This window comes from Phaenicophaeus curvirostris, chromosome 1, assembly GCF_032191515.1.
Source record: "Phaenicophaeus curvirostris isolate KB17595 chromosome 1, BPBGC_Pcur_1.0, whole genome shotgun sequence".
Taxonomy (NCBI): Eukaryota; Metazoa; Chordata; class Aves; order Cuculiformes; family Cuculidae; genus Phaenicophaeus; species Phaenicophaeus curvirostris.
This window is the reverse complement of record NC_091392.1, coordinates 52912685-52933225: the sequence shown is the minus strand read 5'-3', so window position 1 is coordinate 52933225 and position 20541 is coordinate 52912685. Positions and strand designations below refer to the sequence as shown.

At 36.6% G+C, this 20541-nt stretch overlaps 1 protein-coding gene across 2 annotated transcripts in view; it reads right to left on the bottom strand.

Annotated features, from left to right (window-relative positions):
* Nucleotides 1–20541, bottom strand: part of METTL25 (methyltransferase like 25) — a 57833-nt gene that overhangs the window by 36869 nt on the left and 423 nt on the right. The window contains exons 1-5 of one of the 2 annotated variants that reach the window (XM_069858373.1): nt 18045–18136; nt 16496–16660; nt 11701–11801; nt 5686–6306; nt 2705–2849 (exon numbers count right to left, since the gene is read on the bottom strand). In XM_069858373.1, coding sequence (XP_069714474.1) covers nt 2705–2849; nt 5686–6306; nt 11701–11801; nt 16496–16660; nt 18045–18051 — 1039 coding nt within the window. In that variant the 5' untranslated portion in view covers nt 18052–18136. Of the gene's footprint in view, nt 1–2704; nt 2850–5685; nt 6307–11700; nt 11802–16495; nt 16661–18044; nt 18137–20541 lie in introns of those variants that run through there. The other variant, XM_069858362.1, reaches the window with a different exon arrangement.

Below are 20541 nucleotides of genomic sequence, written 5' to 3'. Positions count from 1 at the left end.
ACACAAAGGCTACACTCTATCATCTTCCAAAAGTCAAGTTCATCGAGGGAAGTTCCTGATAACAGGAAAAGAGGCAAACATCACACCCATCTTCAGACCAGCCTCTGTTTGCAATAAGCTTATGGAGCAAATTCTCCTGGAAACCATGCTCAGGCCCATAGAGAACAAAAAGATTTGAGAATAGCTGCAGGAATCTATCAGGAATGACAAACATCACTGCCTTCTGTGATGCAGTGACTTCCTCCGTGAACTAGGGGAGAGCACAGTCATAGTTTATGTTGACTTTAGCGAGGGTTTCAGCGAGGTTTCCTTACTATCTTTATAGAGAAATTGGAAAGACATGACTCAGACAGGTGGGCTTCAGGGGGAACAGAAAACTGATAAGACTCTGAAGCTTAACAGTGAAGCCTGTGGGTTAAGGGATGTGATTACCTCTTCTTTTTATGAGAGCAAGAGTATCTAGAGTGCTTCTTTGTGCTCTCCAACCCACCATACTGACTTATGGGAATGAGTTCAGTGGTGAGAAGAGGGCTGCAGGGCTGCAGAGAAAGTCAAGGAAGGATCTAACAGCTGTCTTTGACTACCTAAGGGAAAGAGGACAGAAAGGATTAAGCTAGAGTCTTCTTGGAGGTGCACAATGAAAAGACAAAAGATAATGCATGAAAGCTGCAAATTCTGAATAGATACGAGACAAAAAACTTTGTAGCGAGGGCAAACATTGGAATGGGCTGCTGAATCACTGCCCTCAGAGATATTAAAAACATGACTGGATAAGGCCCTGAACATCCTGATCTATGTTGGCCCTGTCTTGTGCTGTTATAGGGACCAGATGACCTCTAGACAGCCACTTCGAAGTTAAATTATTCTATGACGTGGTCCACTTTGAAAGAAGTCCAAAATTCATTTGCGTCAGACAGCTGCAAGAATTAGTTTACTTCTTGTACAAGTAAACTGTTGGACTGATACCAACTGCCTAGTTAACAGTCCCCTAGTATCATCTAGAAAGCTTTGTCAGTTTAAAGACCATACATAGAAAGTACAGACACAAGCTATAGTCTAATTCTTTCACATTTTGCTTTTGAAAAAATTCTCTTAGATATTGTTGGTCCTTGTACTCTTATACCTCTACTGTGCATTCACGAAAACATCATACAGTAGATGACTTTTCCAGAGAAATACAACAGCATTATAGATTTCATAGTAATAGTAAAAAAAACCCACAACAAACCAATCTTTTTGTGCATCGCTGGAAGTGCTCATGTGTTCTTTCCCCAAAAAAGAATACTGTAATTTCCTTTTATTCTGCCTAGAGGTTCTTCTTTGAAAACTGTTATCCTTCAAGCTGAGAAAAATCAGCTAGAAATTCCAACATGTGATGAAACTGCAGTATCTCTTACTTTTGTGCATGTAGACTTATTTGTTTGAACTTAGAATATTTATTACTCTTGATCTTTTGTTGTGGTATCAATAATTTAGTAAAGCTTCATGCACTGATATGAAAAAACTAACCCTACAGCTAGAACAAGCATTTGTGTTCTCTTTACAGTATTAAGAAACAACCAATGTTTCAGACACACCAGCTTAATGACAAGTGCCTGAAAAGCTCATAATTTTTTAAAACTCTCATCTTAAAGGAACTCTATGTTTTTTACTAATGGCATTTCTATAACTTCAAAATTCCCACTGTATTTTTTTCCTTTTTTTTTGTGTGTGTGAAATAAGTATTGAGAAGTATCGTGAAATATTGCAAAATATTGTGAAGCAACTGAAACTAATACACTGCAAAAACTCTTAGAATTGTTCCATAGCAAGATAAAATTAAGATGAAAAGATCATCAAAGCAAGCAAGAGCCATTACAGCATGTGTTGTGGTCAGTCTGGAGCTGTGCCTTAGCTGCCTAAGCAGCCAACTGTTAAAGAGTAGCAGCTGGGTTCCACCTGCCTTTCTGTCTGTGAAGTTCCCTGAAAGAGCTGAAACAAATTTTGCCAGTCCACCCCCTCACAAATTTGGTTGATATGATGATTAAGTTCTAGGACATAGGCAGATGGTCACCTAGACAGCTCAGCTACATACCACTTGTGCAGGAAAGCTAGCCATTTAATGTTTTTCATTACGCAGAATTTACCTTTCAAGTAAAGATAAAAACTTCCTACCAAAAATGAAAAAGAATCACATTTGAAGGAAAATCTGGCTGTAGTGTGAAAACCTAAATAATTTTCAGGTTGTTTCCCCAAGAAGAAACTGTTATGTATGTACTATTCCATAATTTTCTAAATTGGCAATGCCCCAGAACACAGCACTAAGCTGAATGTTTTTTTGATTAATAACTTACATTACAAGGACTTAATTCTGCTCATAGTTGCATATGTACAACTCAACATAAATGGATGTTGCATGCAGACAGCCAACAGCAAAATCTGGTACAAAATATTTCAAAAGGATGAAAACATTGGATTAAGAAAGCCTCCGCATTTCACAAGTGAAGTAATGGAATAAGACTAGCTGTATTCATAACATGAATGTCCCTAATTTCAGTAAGAATATTAAGAATTTTGGCATTCGGGAGTTAATGACCCATATAATGTAATTAAATCCAGTACTAAAGAAGCTGCTGGAGAGGAACAAACACAAGGAGGTTATTAATTAAAAGGTATAACACTCTCAACATGCAAACTGGCAACCGCAAGTTAGGCTTAGAATTACCTTCTTGGTTTTCGAACTGTTCTGACAACAGATGGTAGCAACAGCCTACACTGCAAACTGCTTTGATTTCAGGCTTGGCAGTAAAAATTCGTAGTGTATTTGCAGCAAGATCACCACATGTATGTAGACCCACCATCATGCAGTCCTAAAAAGAAAAATAGCAACAATAAAGCATTTCTCTCTTCGACTGGAACAGCATGAGTAACAACAAACTCCAAAACCCAAACATGCCGCAAATGGTTATCGAGCTGTAAGGTTTAAATACACAACTCCATGAAGACTCCTGCTGTTCTGTTCTACGAATTTTCAATGCATAATAAAAGCCTTTCATTGCTAAGAAAACATGGTGCATTGCTTCTGTGGAAAGCTAGATTGTCCATTCCTTTCTTCAGGTAAGGAACTATGTATGCATCTCTGTAGTCTACCTTCATTGGCCAAGAAGCAGCAGAAATTCAAGATTATGAACATCAGCTGGGTTAACCTGCATGGAAAGGAACGCCTATGTGGTGACCAGACACTGGACATCTACTCGTCTTTCCTAGTTTTCCTGTTAGTATTATTATTACCAGTGCTACTTCCATTTCTTACTTCAGATTTACTGCTGTAAGTTTGGCTGGACCTCGCTATGTATTTCTAGCATTTCTGCTACTATGCATTGCTGAAATCAAAACCACTTCCTAAATATAATTTGAAGAGCAGGTTCTGCTATTTTCAAAACTGTAGCACTGTCACAGCTTTGCAGTCAGCATACTATTCAACAACAAATGGACATTTTCTTCAATAGTACAAAGTAAGACCTTCACCTCCAGTGCCCTATTCTCCTTTCCATTCTGTCTCCTGCTTCCCTTCTTCCTAAATTTCCCTTCGCTCTCTATTTCTCCACCCAAATTATCTTTCTTTTCACCATTTATAATAAGATATTTTCCTGCTGGCATTATTAGCTGAAATCCACATGGTTAACACGGTGTAGGACTGAATTTCAGCCTTATTTATTAACAAGCTTATCAACAAGAAATTAGACCCGGGTATCCATGGCGATATACTTCTACGGTAATTTTTACTGTACATGCACATCTATTTTTACTGCTCTATATTTGGTTTTCTCACACATCTGTATTATAGTAATGAACTTCTTCTGCCTTTTAATTGTTCCCACCCTCCTTCTCACATTTCACTTTGTGCTGCCTCTCTGTGCTCACCCTCTCCTTCTCTTAGGATCCAATATTTTTAGGTGGTGGAAGTTCAGTTTCAGTTCAGTTTAGCTTTTAATAGCTTTTTTCCTACCAGTCAGCTTCATCCCATCATTCCACAGAGCTTTTTTCCACATGCGATTACAGAAATAGTGGAACAAAACATCAAGTTTGAATGGTAAAGGAAGATGTGCACTTGCAAGTGCAGCATTTAAACCCTAGGACGGGAAAAATTAGAAATGTTCTTTCAGGAGAAAGCTAGTGTAAGACAGCTACCACATGCAAGACAAAGGAAACATATTCTGATGCTCAAAATGCCTGAACAATAGGAGGGCACTCCGTCTGTGTCAGGTACACTTTTAGACCTTTATTGACTTCAGTGAGGGTGCCTAGGTACAACTGAAAGTGTTTTCTGGATTGTTTGCTTAAGTGTTGCAAAATTTAATCTCTCAGTATTAGTACTGGGCTATATGCAAACATGCATTCTTATACCTATATTTCATCAGCAAAGTATTTGCAGAACGCAGGTATTAATAAGTAAATACCAACTTTCCCCATTACATATTTGTCCCCGGCTTATGGAAATTTGGGGAAAAAAAATCAATTTATGGCTACAATAAAAAATTGTAAATATTTGTAAAACTATTTCTAAAAATTCCCAAAGTACTCTTAAAACTTGTAAATGATTGCACGTTTTAAAGTTTTTTAATTACATATATTCATCACACATAATTTAAGTTTTGGTTATTTTACCTTTTCTGACAGTAACTTCTTTTTTTTTTAATAAAGAAAGGCAGTGATACGGGTTTACTTCTGCATCCCACACCACAGAAACTACATGCTAAGAGGATACAAAATCCAGCTGCGTAAATGTGAAGGTATACGCCTCATCAGCAAACCCTGCTGTTCTGGGTGTCATTTGTAGACAGACATGAGCTTGCTGCACACATTCTGAGATACTTAGTAGGATTTATTAGCTCAAGTTACGGGGCCATTAATAAAAACTGTGTCACGAATCAGAGATGAATTACACCCCTGAATATAATAGTTCAGCTACTACTGAACACAGAAAAGTTTTCATCTTTCCATGAAAGACTGAATATATCTGATCAATCAATGTACGTTAGCTCAGGCACACCTAAACAGCGATATAGCTCCTAGACTTGTGCCACTGTCATTGGGCAACTGAGCTTGAGCTTGTTTCCATAGACAAATCCCCTGTCAGCTAGTAAGTAACTATAAGAACTTAAAGTAACTCTGAAAAGTCAAAATATAAAAACATTATTTGTGAACAGGGTTCTTTACAAATTCTTTACGTTGAGTACTATACACAATAAATTATCCTATGCCTTCAAAGTTCAACTGGAATTATATAAACCTTAACAAATAAGAAGTTTCAGGAAAATTCAAATTCCAATGCTTAATATATCCACCTACCTGGAAAATATAACTCATTTCATAATAATAATTAGATGTTATCTATAACCACAGTTGTAAAACACCTGAGTGTGTTAATATGCATGCTGTTAAAATTGACAGCTGACTATTATCTACCCCTTAAATTCTAAAGGCTGCTTTACATACCCAAAATAAACTTAACACGTATATCAAAATTGAAAAGCAATCTGTATCTTCTAGATATACTTCTAACTGCCTGAAAAACATTATTGGGCCAGAAAATTAATTTGCACCACTGGCAGCACTCCATGTACACTCAGCAAATATTATGCATATATGAAAATGGCAATACAAAGACAACGGACAATCTACTTCAAATATTAGCAAAATAACCTCCAGATCTGTTATGATGTCACTGAGTTCGGTTTCTGCAGTGATGCAAGAGGTCAATGGAATATACAGGTTTGATTCACTTGACTTGCTTGCTTTAGCCTTGAGTGATGCCATTTTTCTTTGCACCTTTTCCTCTTCGCAGAGTTCCCCATATTTACACTGAGATAAAGAAAAATCTTCTACAGCATCAGCAGGCAGAACATTTAGCATAGCAAGAACCTCTTCAGAAACTTTGCTGTCATCACAATGTGTCCGAGTCACTAAGTCAATTTCAGTTTGTTTGCTGGTTTCAGATGTAGCTATTTCTGTGAAACGGCAAGAAGGCTGGATAGCCACTTGGTCCTGACTTTGAAGACTGCTGTCAATGAAGGGCTTTTCATTGATTGCTGTACATTTCATTCCACCTTCCACTGCCCTGTCATTAGACTTTTCCCATCTCTGGCTTTTGAGGTTTGCTCTTCCTCGCCTCTGATATGCTTTCCAGTGTTTCTTCAACTTCCTGTTCCTTTCATGAGCACCACTAGTGTTGGAATTTGAGGAGTCAATTCCATAAACTTTTAAGTTATACTGCATGGACAAATATGAACTCAGGTAGCCTTTTCCAGAGCCTATATCAATCACCTAGATGATGGGAGGGGAGAAATATTATGAGCAACAAGACACACTTTAATCTAATGCAAAACACTTCCTTTAGGTATAGATTTCATAATTACCGTATCAGTTATCACACCTAATATACTTAATTCATTTGCTTTGTTGATACACCTTTTGGCTTTGACACAGAATTAAGTCTTAACTGATTTGCTCCAGAAAAACAGACACTGCAATGCTTATACAATGCACATATCCTGACTCTTCTGGGAAAGACTTTCAGTATATTTTTTGACACAGAACTTCACTCTGCGTAGGAAAATAGGCATTAACTACCAACACTACTACCCGCCATTGCTAAACTGGGACAGCGTATAGAGTTAGAAAAGAAAGCGTTCACAATATTTAGCTTTAGGCACCTAACTCCCATACTGAGGTTTCTACTACCAGTAGGTGTAGAGAAATAAGCATCTTCAGATATAGTGCCTAACTCCAGATGAGGTGATATTAATGTCCCCTTTTATGTCAGAATGCTTGTACCAATTTGTTATTCTGTGCAATTGGTCCATACAGCTTTGATTAACATAAGGATGCTTTTGCAATAAAACAAAGGGGCTTATTTGTCACATGTGCTTTCACTGCCTGTTGTGGAGGAAGGAGTGAATGGAGGCAATGACTAGCTGACAGTTCAGTTTGTCTCTTAGGTGACAGCTTGCGCTGCTTCAGTGACTGATACAACACAGGAAGGAAATCACTATACAGAGTAGTAGCAGAAACAATGGTAACCTGAGACCTTTAAGTACACAGCCACAGATTTATATCATTTGTGTTTTCATTTGTAATAAATATATAACAAAATACTTTACAAGAAGAGTCAGAGTAACATTTCTCTGAGGAAAGAAAAATATATTGTTCACTTCCGTTCGGGAATCTACCAAAATTATATTGACTAGATATGATGACTTCTTTGTAGATGTTCCTGAAAGTGTTTGATCCAATAACATCTATGTCTTCTTCTTGGTCTGTCTCATATCCACAAGAAAGCTTACACGAATACTTCTAAGACCAAACAGCAGCATACACTACATGGATCCATGTTAAACTCAACTGCATTGTTTTTTATCAGGTAAGAATACTCTGTACAGTAATACTCTTACTGAAATGAAAGATTTATTTCTTATTCCAAGAAACCTAAAAATCTGTATAGTCATAGAATTAGAAGGAAAAAATTGAACCAATGTCAGAAAAGACTAAATAAAACGGTGGAAGATACACATCGTAGGCAAAAGCGCTTACCCGAGCTTTCTCATCTGCACTTGTCACATGACATTGCTGCATATTTGCAATCTAGATACGCTACAATCATCAAATTTCTTGAATGAAATCATACCAGAGTGGATTTAGTGAAATAGAACCGAAATAATTTAAACATACTTTTTGAAAATGTCATTTATTTGTCACATTTATCACCAATATTCTCCTAGATTATTTAAAAGTGAAGGGAAAAAAGCATTCAAGGAATAATTTTACCCACTACTTTACATAACGCTTCTACACGTTTTCTCATTATTTCTGTGAAAAGCAGCATTTGGACAGAAGAGTCAGCTAGTGAATTAGTCCGAGCTCCTACGTGTGACCTCTAGTGGCTGTACAGACAAACTGCTGTTTGACAAAGGCTTTTTTAGTTGTTTCCAAGTAGAAGAAAACAGTAATATATCGTGAAATTAGCACTGGGAGAACAGTTTTAAAACGAAGGGAAAATTTGACTAAAAATAAGCACGCAATGATCTTATGCTAAGCAAACAGACTGCATAAAATTAATCCCTGTTCTACCTTCCCTTGATTACATAAGGAAAGGTAATCAGCAATCCGCAGCGTATCTGCCAAGCATGAACATTTAAAATGAAATTTCCATGATATAATGAACTCCACAGGTCTTGTCCATTGTGAGTTGGGTACTAAGTTTAAAAACAGTTTCTGGCACAATGCAATCAAAAACTCTGTTTCTAGAATCATTCCAACATTTCCCAGCACAAAATCACAAATTTAATGGATGCTGAATGCAGAATTAAATCATACTTACGCTATACATTGCAACTCTTGCTGCACATGCTGCAATTTCCAAGGAAAACTTCCACAAATACATTAAAGAAAATAAATGTGCATTTAAGCACAGAGGAATCACCACTTTCTTCTTTTCAGAGTTTAATCAAAACCAACTTTATTTTATGACGTTCAACTTGTATGATAGAAACAATACTTAAAATGGGCAGTAAACGGAAAAAAGTCCTTTAGTTAGTTTCTCTAATGTTTTAATTCAAAAAATTAACCTAGAAGTGATTGAAGTAGCCATGATTTTTTTTTGCTTTTATTCTTATTTTATGACTATCATACTACACTATAAAATACTGCAACAGAACAATATCTTCTACCACCCATTACACATCATGGGTACTGAGGTGAAATAGAGGACATTTTTCAAGCCATTGGTGATCTGTAATATCTGAAAGAAACACCCTGAGGACATATGCTGCTGTAAAACATGTGTTGCGCTTTCATAGCTCTAAATTTTTTAATTAAATGTTGCATATATTCTGTTTTGCAATAAGTATAGAAAAAATCAATAAGGAAAAAACCTCCCCTAAAACTTTACAATTCCTATATTTTTTTAATTTGAAAGGTAATCAAAACAAAAGGAGTTGCTTTTTAATAACTGAGAAGGAGGCTTTTGTTTTATTTTTTTAAAGGTAACTGGAAAGCTCTTTTCATATATCAGGGATTTGTAACTTTGCATGAATAAATTTTGTTACTGTGTATGACTAAAATGGAAAGAAGTTAACATAGAGCAGTCAGCATTTCATATTCAGTGATAAACTGCAATAACATTTTACATTAAATGTTACAATTTTTTAAAAAAAATAAACAGAAAATAATCCTTTTTTTAAAGATACTCCAAGCCATCTGATAAAAGTGCATAATCACTGGATGAAATTGCAGCATATTGATAGATAATAATGATTGGTTTGAGATTTTATTAGTAACCATATACATTGAGACTTAGGTTAGGTCATTAAGGTGGCTTTACGTTTTTAACTCTCTGAATATGGGTTTTTCTTTCCTTTCATTGCTGAATCCCACAAGAACTATATAAAATCTAAATGAAAATGCTACATGAAACACCACCTTCCAGCAAACTCAGAGAAAATCCAGTCTTGCATCACGAGCAAACCACAGTTTCCTACAGCTTTTTCAGTATATGAAAGTCTACAACACTTGAAGAACTAATACTTGCCTGAAGCAAAAAGTAAGCAAGGCAAAAAACCACCCTAATGATAGAAGAAAATACTTTCCCAAACTGGGTGCTACTGTATTTTTAATCTTTACGGAGTGCAATGACTTTACGGCCGTTAAGGGCACCCACAGTTGTCACCATGGCTGGCTGTTGAAAGAGCAGCTGGAAAGATCGCCTTCCATCACTGTAAGTGATTGCAGATGCTCACAAACTGATTTGAGTCTCATCCAGTAATATTTGGCCTTAATCTCAACTCTTTATTTGTTTGGTAATCCCAGCTGTAAGGAGAAGATTGCCTAAAATTGTGCCTTCATCAGTTGTTCCTCACAAAACAGATGGTCAGAATTCAGAGTTTTGATCTCAAGTTTCCAAGGATGCTACAGGCCTGACCCAAGCCTATTGAGAGCACCGCATCATTTATATTCTCTAAACTATGTCTGAGCCAAATAACTTCCAAATAAAAGGTCAGCTTTAGAAACTTACAAGCTGAATACAAATTTTGGGGCCTGCCCTTCAGTCTATGGTAGCAACAACAGCAACTTGGGATGATGTAGAGACACCTCTACCACTAAACCAAACAGAGAACAGCTATATACTCTACTCCCACTGCATGACTGGCCACACCATTACTTTTTAGAACCCTCCCTGGCATAGGTATGAAGCAGGCCAACTAGCAATCTACCATTACAATCTACCAGGTACAATTTGGAGCACAAAATACATTAAGAGAACACAGCGATATGGACTTAGCCTGCCCAACTACAGCAGTTTCCTTCTCCCTTATCCACATCTGAAATACTATTTTTAAACTATACACATACTAAGACGGGGAGGGGGGAGGGAAATGGCTTAGACAAAATATGTTAAGAATAAAATCTGGGTAGATACCTGATTAATCTTTGGTTTTAAACAAATACAGTGTGTTCTCCACAAATCTTTGTGGGAATGAATACTAAGCTGGAGGAAACTAGTCTACACTTAAACTTACAGACCCTTGCATAAGAAGAAAGTGCAGCTTAGATATAGGAAGAAATCAAATGCACTTTCCAGAACCACTAGTCTTCTACATTTAAATGAGGATAAAGCTACTACATTAGACAGTTGCTAGCATTATAGAGATTAAAATTACTAAACAAACTCAGTTCACATATATGTTTAAAAATTTAGTCTTACCACAACAAAGGTCTAAGATGTGGAATCTATCAGAAAGTTGAACATTGAAAAAGCCCACAGAAACTTACATGTATGTAAAATGAAGAAATGGTATTGGTGTTACTCTTGTCAAACAGAATGTAAAATATGGTACTGAAAAACCTAGATCATCTCTAAGGTCTCTTCCAACCAATATAATTCTGTGATAATCACATATAAAAAAAAAAGGTAGGTTAAAATCATATTCTGAGAAAGTAATCTTGCATCTCTTTACCATCCAAGGATAAACTTGCTGCCTGATGTATGACATGACTGATTCACAATAACTGGGTAATTATGGTGTTATGTTCCCTGATCTCACAAGTTCTATGAAATGCACTTCATGCACACTCTGCTACATAAATCTCTGCTTAATCTGGTCTCTCTTCAAACTAAAAAGGTCAAAACTAATTCCTAACTGATAGATCTTAATCCATGTTAAATAAAGGTGAACAGCATTAAATGATAGGAAATAATTTCAATATCTTAGTTCCAGAATAAGATGAGCTTTCACAACTTCTCAGATTTTCTGCTTTGGTCTCTATATGGCACTCTAATGAAGGGGAAGCAAGTTTTGTTCTCCTACTGATGCTTGTGGTAAATTGCCACAAATATAATTCTGATAAATAAGGCAGTGTCCACGCATAGCAAAAAGTGGGACAATTTTTAGCTGCTAAACATACAGAGGATGACTACAAATTCTTAAAATTTTTCATGAGTCATAAAATCATTATGACTCAGTGAAGGGCAGATCCTTTGGAATGATGTATTTGTAAAGAAACTTGTTGTTCAGTTTGGACTTAAAGGCTCTTTTTAGCTACACTTACCGACTGGAAAAATAAGAACAACAGTGACAGAATATGAAAATGATGTATTTTAACTCAATAAGGAAAATAATTTGGAAGGTACACGGTAACATACAGTAAGAAATGCTCTCTTACCTGCTTTATACCACAATAATTTGCTATTTTGTCTACCAGCTCTGACATCACCTGTACTTCATGTGATTTCTTATTATTCATAAACTCATCAGTTTTGATACCTGTTTCAAATTAAGAAAATAAATAACATAATCATAACCCATAACATTAAAGATTTGTGATTAACCAGAAAAAATACCAGCCTAAAAACGTGCTGTAGCATTTTTATATTTTAAGGATAGTAATTTTTAATTAAAAACTTACTGAATTAGTACAAGACTAAACTTCTGAATTACAGATGAATCAGTAAAATTCAACACACTGTAAAACTTAGTACTATTACTGTAGTTTTTTTAAGATATAGTATATTTAATAACTGACCAGATGTTAAACAATAGGTACTATTACAAAACTGTGTTATTTCTAACTGGTCTTCCAAAAATATTTACTTTTTGTGTTGCTTATCACATTTAGCTTTACATATATGAAATACAAGGGCAAGGACAGTTAATAATCACACAGTACAGCTGCTTAATTCTGCAGATTTACTCACAATATCAAGTAGGAGATATATCATATAAAGCTTATGAGGGATGCTGGGGAAATTCAAAGGAAGATGCACATTTATTTTCTTTAACCCTAAGGACAGGTTATAAAATTGTTACACCTTTATGGCAGAAAATCTCTCATTTCAGTGAGATTTCAGTTAAGAATGTGTTAATGAGATGGAGTCAATCTCTACCAGTTTTACTGCCTGTGGAGAATATCAAGTACCCAGTGGCTCATCTCTACATCTTTCAACCAAAGCTGAAGTGCAGAAGTCACTCCCCTGGGAGAAATCCACACATTTATCCTAGGCCACCAACACTACAGAACACTTGGCTGTAGCTACACTGATGAAAATTTTTGTAAGCCTGAGCGATGGTATTAAAAAATGGACCATTACTGATGAGCGCACACCTAGAAAACAAGACATTTCAAAATGACTAAGCAGATTAATATACTTTCTCTTTCTCTGCTTTTTGCACAGTACGTGGTTCTCTGTCCAGAAACTGATCGTTAGGCAAAAACCTAAACATTCCTCGATTAGATCATGCTGGGAACAGAGCCAAGAGTGTTATTTCTTTAAAAGACAATGTTAGTGTTTTCTCTATTTTTCCCCAAGCCCACGGGATCTCTCTATTTCTTAACATTTGTTTTGTTATAATAAGCTGGTATGACAATACCTAAAATCTAATATAGGCTATGAACTGACAAAAGAAAGAAATAGACTAAAATATGTTTCAACAAAACAAATGTCAGAAAACAAGTGCTTGACATTTCATTTAAGATTCTTCTTAACTTTAAAATCATGAAGATCTCCATGGTCTCCTAAAAACCTTTTGATTTGTGATAGCTTCAAATGAAAGAAAAAAACACGAGAAAAAAAAAGTCTACAATGTTTTGGGGTATTTTGTTATAGTTTAACATTTTTTGTGCCTGGATAGGCTCATCAGAAAAGAAGCAAAAAGAAACAGACATTTAACTTCTTGATAGAATTAAAAGTTATGTTTGACTGTTCTTCCAAGCAGCATTGTCACTTTGAACTATCATCATGTATCCCACCTTTTACACTTTGCTATGGCATGAATCCAGAAGACTGAACAGGGTAATGCTGTGTGAAGTACCATTTCAGACAGTATTTTAGCCAAATGAAGTATCTGAAACATGGAAGGGTAAATGCAGGAAGGAGACCCAGCTGGCAGAAGCTGAGGTTCCAGGTAAAAAAAAAAAAAAAAATCATAGTTTGCTTATACCTACATATATAAAATATTTATCAACTTAGCTACTTAATTTTCTTAACTACTTTTAGACCCCTTTTTCTACTTTTTGCAGACTAAACACTCTACTTATATTTCAGCACAGGGAAAATCACACTGTTCACAGAACCTTTTTCATAAGCTTTTTAATAAATTTTACTGTTGATGCATTTTTCTACAACATTTTGACAGATTTTTTAAAAATAATTTTGAATAAAAAAGCAGACATTAGAACCTAATAGAAAAACTGTATTTCAGGATTGTTTTATATTGCCAAGACAACTGCAAACTCAAGAAATATGTATGGTATTTTTAAACAAATTAAGTAAACCCATTCTGCTATCACAAAATTACTTGCTTGAAACAAATAATTACACATGTAGATTTTCTTATTATGCATACCAACTGACGCAAGCAGAACAAATACTAATTTAAATAAAACCATAAGAAATTTAGAGATTCAGCTCCTTATTTGACGAAAAAAGAAAATGAGCTTCACATAAGCTCACTCAGTACAATAGAGTAAAAAAAAGCTTAATGCTACTAGTTTTAGTACATTGCTGAAATGTTGCTTATCTCTATTGTGAAACCTTAGCATAGGTGGCTGTTTTTCATTTGAAAAACTGCTTCAACTCTACAATGCCACTTACAGCTACACCTTTAGTTGCAAAGCTAAGATTTATAATGCAGATCTTTCTACGATCTCCTATGGCAGGGTACAGGGGTTTTATACCTGCCCCCCAGCTACCAGGAAATTCAGATACACCAGATAAAATAAGAAATTCACAGTCTGCACCAGACAACACCACCTACACAGAAGTTACACTACTATGACTTAATTCCGTGAGTCAGAGTGAGGGTCTGGGAGAACCATATACTAAAAAAAACATTGAGAAGAATAATATTCCAGTACATGGAATTTAAAGATTTGATTCATTAAAAGTCATTGCACGACCTTGGCAAGAAACACGTTGCAAAGGTCGAGAGTACTCATAATCCAATATTCTAGAAACCCTCATTTTTTTATGTCAGATATGAACTCTGTAACAAAATTAATTCTCCCTGCTTGCTCCCCCTCCTTGGGCCAGGCTCTTCTGGAGCCCGTGTGGTCAGTGCAAACAACCTGATCATGCAGTAAAGACCACAGCAATCTTTGTTAGGAACCAGTGGAGAAAGACCGTTAGATGCAGAATTCCATTCTGAGTAGTTGTATCCACAATATGCTTAAAATGTTTGTGCTTCCTAATTATTCCAAGGAAGGATAGCAATATATCTACATTAAGATGATGAAGCAGCTAGAGAAATATGGAAATATGAAAACTGTGGGAAGAGGCTCATAGGCATATTTGTCTTAGAAAAAGAAAATTTATTAAAGACATCTGAAAACATAAATGGAATTGTCATGATGCATACTTTTCAGAATGTGAGCAAGGCCATTGTAAAGATCCCAGTTTTCTCAAACTTACACTTCCCTTGACTCACAGCACGCTTTAGTATATCAGGAAATGAATATATTTTCTGTAACACAGAATTAAGTCCAAAATAGCTGAAAAAACTTTCACAACTTTCATTTGGCAACTTTCACACTGTGAATCCATAATTTGGTATTTTGTTTCTGCCAAATGATTACTAGGAATTTCAATTAAGTTAATTTAACTGATACTCACTGCCAATACAGCACAAAGGTTTTGAATTACAATACCACTGTATACATTTGGAACACGTTTTATTTTTACTACGAAGTACAACTTGGAATAACTGTATCACAAACCCACAATCCAGTTAGCCAACCGAGCAGCACTCCTGCAAGACACAGAATAAAATATTCTGCAACTGCCTTATCCTGAGGCTCTGTTCTACATAACAAGGTAAAAGAATCCTTGCAGGTTTGTCTAAGAAAGTTAACCCCAGTATGGACTCAAGTATGAGCAAAACAAGGTAGAACTACACAATTACAGAAAATACAGCACGACATAGGGAATGAGAGCATAATGTAAATGAAAAAAGCAAAGGAGAAGAAAAGTAGCACACAATTATCAAACAAGAAAAAAGGGCTTCCAATGAATGAAGAGCAGAAAGTAAGACCAATGCACAACAAACCATTAAGACTGTCTTAGCTGTGGCATTTTAGTAATCCTGAAGAAATGGAAAACTGGGGTTCAACCATGGAAAATGGCAAAACTAGAAAGAGAATACAGCTGTAGAAAATACAAGAGATTCCCAACATATACAATGGGGTTATCACTTAGGACTAGAAATGTCAGAGTTTTAACATGTTATAGAGATAAAACACACTAGAAAGCAAAGGCCAGTCTGTCTCTGAAAATCTAATAAGAAATCTGAAAGACAGTGGCACATCTATACAAACTGAGTACTCCACAAAGAGCACATTTTCAGTGAAAATTACAGCAGTCCAAGTACATATAAATGCCAGTTTATCATCTGATATAAAAAATATAATTAGGGGTAAGACTTCCAGTGTCCAACTTGAAAGTGTTTTAATTCAATTTATTTAACTAGAGAAAATGAGATTATTCTATTTTTATGACAGATATTTGGTATTGTTCCAATACATACAGAATGAATAAAATCTTTTTTTTGAGACATCAAACACTTACTGAGCCATATTCAGCTAAGTGCCAAAGAATGCATTTAATATTGCATAAAAAGATATAACAACCCCCCTATACGTGCCAGATTTTAGGGTGAGACTTTTAAAAAAAAAGCAAGAATAGCAACCATGATTCCTGCTGGAAAGGAGAAGAAAAGGAAAGGGAATTAACAAATATGTCAAATAACAATTGCCCATTTGCCAATCTCATCCACTTTAAAACCGAATCTCAGGAAGTGCCTACAGGTACTGAATGCTGTGACTCCTCCGCAATGAAGAAACAGTCTAGGAACAATTAAAACTCAAAGTGAAGAGCTTGTAAGAGAAAATCCAACCAAATGGCCCCTCAAAACTTTGCAGGTCCTATAGAGAATAAGTAAAAATTTAAACACAACTATAAACATACCTGTTGTTCCTTGATTGTCTCCTCTCCATGCTTCAAGTATGTCTTCTAATGGGGTACACACACCAAGGTTGGACAATGAATAATACTTAGCAGCCAGAGCAAACAAATGTATATTGATAAGTTTCTTAGAGTTTTCACAAAACACATTGGAAAACGTGTCATCATCTGTACAGAAAAGAAAATGAAAATATTTCTGTAAACACTGCTTAAAATCTCTGTAATAGAATTGGCAGAAAACTACAAACAATAAATACATAGCATCTGACAGAAGTAACTATTTATTCTGCCTCACTTTCAAAAATGTACATTTATTTTAAAGTGAAACATATTGCTATGAATCAATTACTAATTCTGAGACTGTTTTGCATTTTCTAATTCATCCGTGGTTTAGCTAAAACTATTTCTATGTTGTTTCGCTGATAATTTTTAGATTTCTAAATACTCTTAATTATTTTAAAATATATAAAAGCTAACAAGTCTAGCAAACAAACTGCAAGAAGAAAATGTCTCCTGGCTTGCCTTTTGTCTCCTGTCTTGGTCTTAAATGAGTAGTGGGTGTCGTTCATAGAATCACAGAATAACCAGGTTGGAAGAGACCCACCTGATCATCGAGTCCAACCATTCCTATCAAACACTAAACCATGCCCCTTAGCACCTCGTCCACCCGGGCCTTTCATGGACCTTTATATTTTAAATGCACTGAACTGTATCACCACTAGGAAAAACATGCTTTCTATCATTGCAGTAACACCAGATAATTGGGAATGCAAGAAGAAATACTGCCATCCTTCCTCCATATAGCAGGATAGCAAGAAAATGAATGAAAACATGTCACTTTCACATAACAAGTCTATTACAAGATGCCTTCGATGACTAGAAGTGTACTAATATATGCATTCTTTCAATAATATTAAGCAGCTTGGAATTGCTCTTAATGCAAACTTTATAGTAGTATTAGTAGAAATAAACTGGAAACTGGAGTATCCCATAGGTGTCATAAACATTACATTTACATGTTTGGTTTAGATCAAAAGGCAGAAATGAATGCAAATGGTATTGACAGATTAGGTAGCTATCTGTTGTTTATAAATATGACCCATTTTGATACTTGAGACGTGCTTGTTTCACTATAATAGGCAGGATCTTTAAGTGCATTAGTTTCCTTCATTGGAAATAACCTCACTATGCCAATGTTAACACTAGCCCTCCAATGCACGGTAAGGAAGTAGATAGTGGAAAAGGTTTGTTTCAGAGCATCAAACTTGCCCACCACCTCAAGCCAGCATGGCATCGCAGGCCAACAGAAGTTTCTACAAGTTCTAGACTAATATAACTATCTCCTCATGCAGAAAAGTCATGCTGAGCAGTCAACAGTCAATAAAATAAAAACGGGCACAAACACGTAGACAAGGATGTTACATCTGCATGAACTACTGTGAATTATTGATATTTTTTCTTTAAGACTTCATCTAATAATTAGTTTTGTTCTAGCTTCTAATTTTTAATTTTATGTCCTGTCACTCTGAATCAGTTCTGACTATGACATTACCTGGCATCCAACACTTTTTCTTGCTGACTAGACCACTGTTTCGTTTCCATCTGGCTCTCAAACTTAACTCATAATCCAATCTCTTTTTCACACGCAAATAAATCCTGTGGGTTTTTTTTCCCAGATACCTCAACCCTTTCAAAATGAATCTTACAGTTAATATTTTGAAGGTCTTTAGATCCAAGAAATGTTACAAGTGATGCAGCAATTCACAGTTCTTCAATTTATTTCCAAATCCAAATCATTATCTTAGCTTGTGCTGTAAGCCAAAAAATACACAGCTCCACATGCTACTTTTTGCAGATCCTTCGATTATACTCAATGTACTTTTCTGTTTGGCTTGCCATTTCATGTAGCATTTCAGAGCTAACACTACACGAGAGCTACCTATAGTCCATTAGCTTTGGCATGATGCAGGTTTTTCTCAGCCAAGTCCTTTTCCAGAGATTTTACCTTAGTTTTGAAACTGATCTCTTTACTGGGGCTGAGTAACATACCTGTCAGATGCTTTATCTTCATTTCTGTGCTCTGCTCGAAAGCATATTACTGATATGTTTCCCTTCTACTTGGCCTGCAGTAAATTGAGTAACACAGTCTCATAGCTGGCCTCCTGAGTTACTTGAAAATTACTAAAAGTATGAAGTGCTTCTTAAATAGGTCTTGTCAGAAATAGAAGTGCTTTCTGTTTTCCTTTGCCAGACACTCATTATTACAGATATACAGGATAGAGGTGCTTAAAGCCTCTTCCAGCTGTCCTCCACATTTCCAGTTTCAACATTTGGAGGACTTCTAACAGCTACATCTTTCCACTCACGTGGAGGGGTCTTTTTCAGTTCATTCTACTTCTTCAGAAATTTTTCAGAGTGAAGGCGTCTGACAGTTGGGAGCTTCACTTCATTTCTAAATGCACAGGATGAAATTTATAAAATGAGCCCATCATCACAACTGTCACTACCCAGAGCCTCCTGAAGTGCAATTACTCCCACCACAGCCATACTTCATCTGAGCCATAACGGTTCCAAACAGATCCTGTTACTCTGGAAAAGATGAGCACTGCTGGTGCAAACACAGGCATGAAAAGCAAAAACAGCTTCAGCCAAAGGCAGACTGGTGGCATGCCATGGGAATAGCTGCGGGAAGACAATGGGTAAAAAAGCAGGGGTGGAGGGGAAAGCAGTTCAGCAGAGTGGTGTGAAATTTTCCTGTTTTATTAAAAAGCAGGGAAAATAATTTGAAGCATAGAGAGGAGGGTAACAAGCAAGAAAAGAAACTGATGTTGCTCAAGGAGCATGAGTGGTCTGGAAGGGGGGAGCTACTGCGGCTCACAGGTGGTGGCAGCAAGAGAGCAGTGCAAGCAGAGCCTGTGGACTGTAACACCTCCCTGAGCACTGGTGATACAAGAAGTTGTTACTATTCCAAAAAGTGGAATATTTTTTATTTAAGCTAAAGTAACGTTTCATGTAAGTAATTGCATTTTTTTAAGTTAGGCAGAACGTCCATCCGATACCATGTTTTCTTTGAGACAGTGTTTTTTCCAGACACCGTTCATTCTTAGGAGATAACATCTTGTGTTCAGTCTGATCTGTGCTAAACAGTTGTCTCTTCTGTGATCACCTGTTTGCAGCTTTCCCTCATCTCAAATGCAAGGTCAGGCGGAGCTGGCTCCAAAGCCCCAAATTACAGAATCACAGCGTCACAGAATCATCAGGTTGGAAAAGACCCCCAGGATCATCAAGTCAAACCATTCCTATCAACCACTAAACCATGCCCCTGAGCACCTCATCCATCCATCCTTTAAATACCTCCAGGGAAGGTGACTCAACCACCTCTCTGGGCAGCCTGTTCTGGTGCCCAATGACACTTTCCATGAACATTTTTTTTCTGACGTCCAGCCTGAACCTCTCATGGCAGAGCTTGAGGCCATTCCCTCTTGTCCTGTCCCCTGTCACTTGGGAGAAGAGGCCAGCTCCCTCCTCTCTACAACCTCCTCTCAGGTAGTTAAAGAGAGCAATAACATGTCCCCTCAGCCTCCTCTTCTCCAAGATAAACAACCCCAGCTCTCTCAGCCATTCCTCATAAGACTTGTTCTCTAGTCCCTTCACCAGCTTTGTCACTCTTCTCTGGACACCTCCAGAGCCTCAACTAGACTAAAACCCAATAGAACTCAATTAGAAATAGATTTGTCTGTTACAAAGTTCATAATAACATTAAAATTAGTCCTTAGAAAGTGATAGAATATGCGTAAGGCTTCTGGGGAAATTTATAAATACGCATGTAAGAGCGAAATCTGTCCTCAGCACCTGTCTCAGTGCACGTTTGATGGACATCACTCCCTCATGGTGCCCAGGCCTGATAAAGGTGCTTGCTTCCTAAAACTCCAGAAGGAGTCTGAGGTAAGAGTTTATTTATTCACCGTGAGGGTGTTGAGGCAGTGGCCCAAGTTGCCCAGGGAACCTGTGGCTGCCCCATCCCTGAAGGCGTCCAAGGCCAGGCTGGA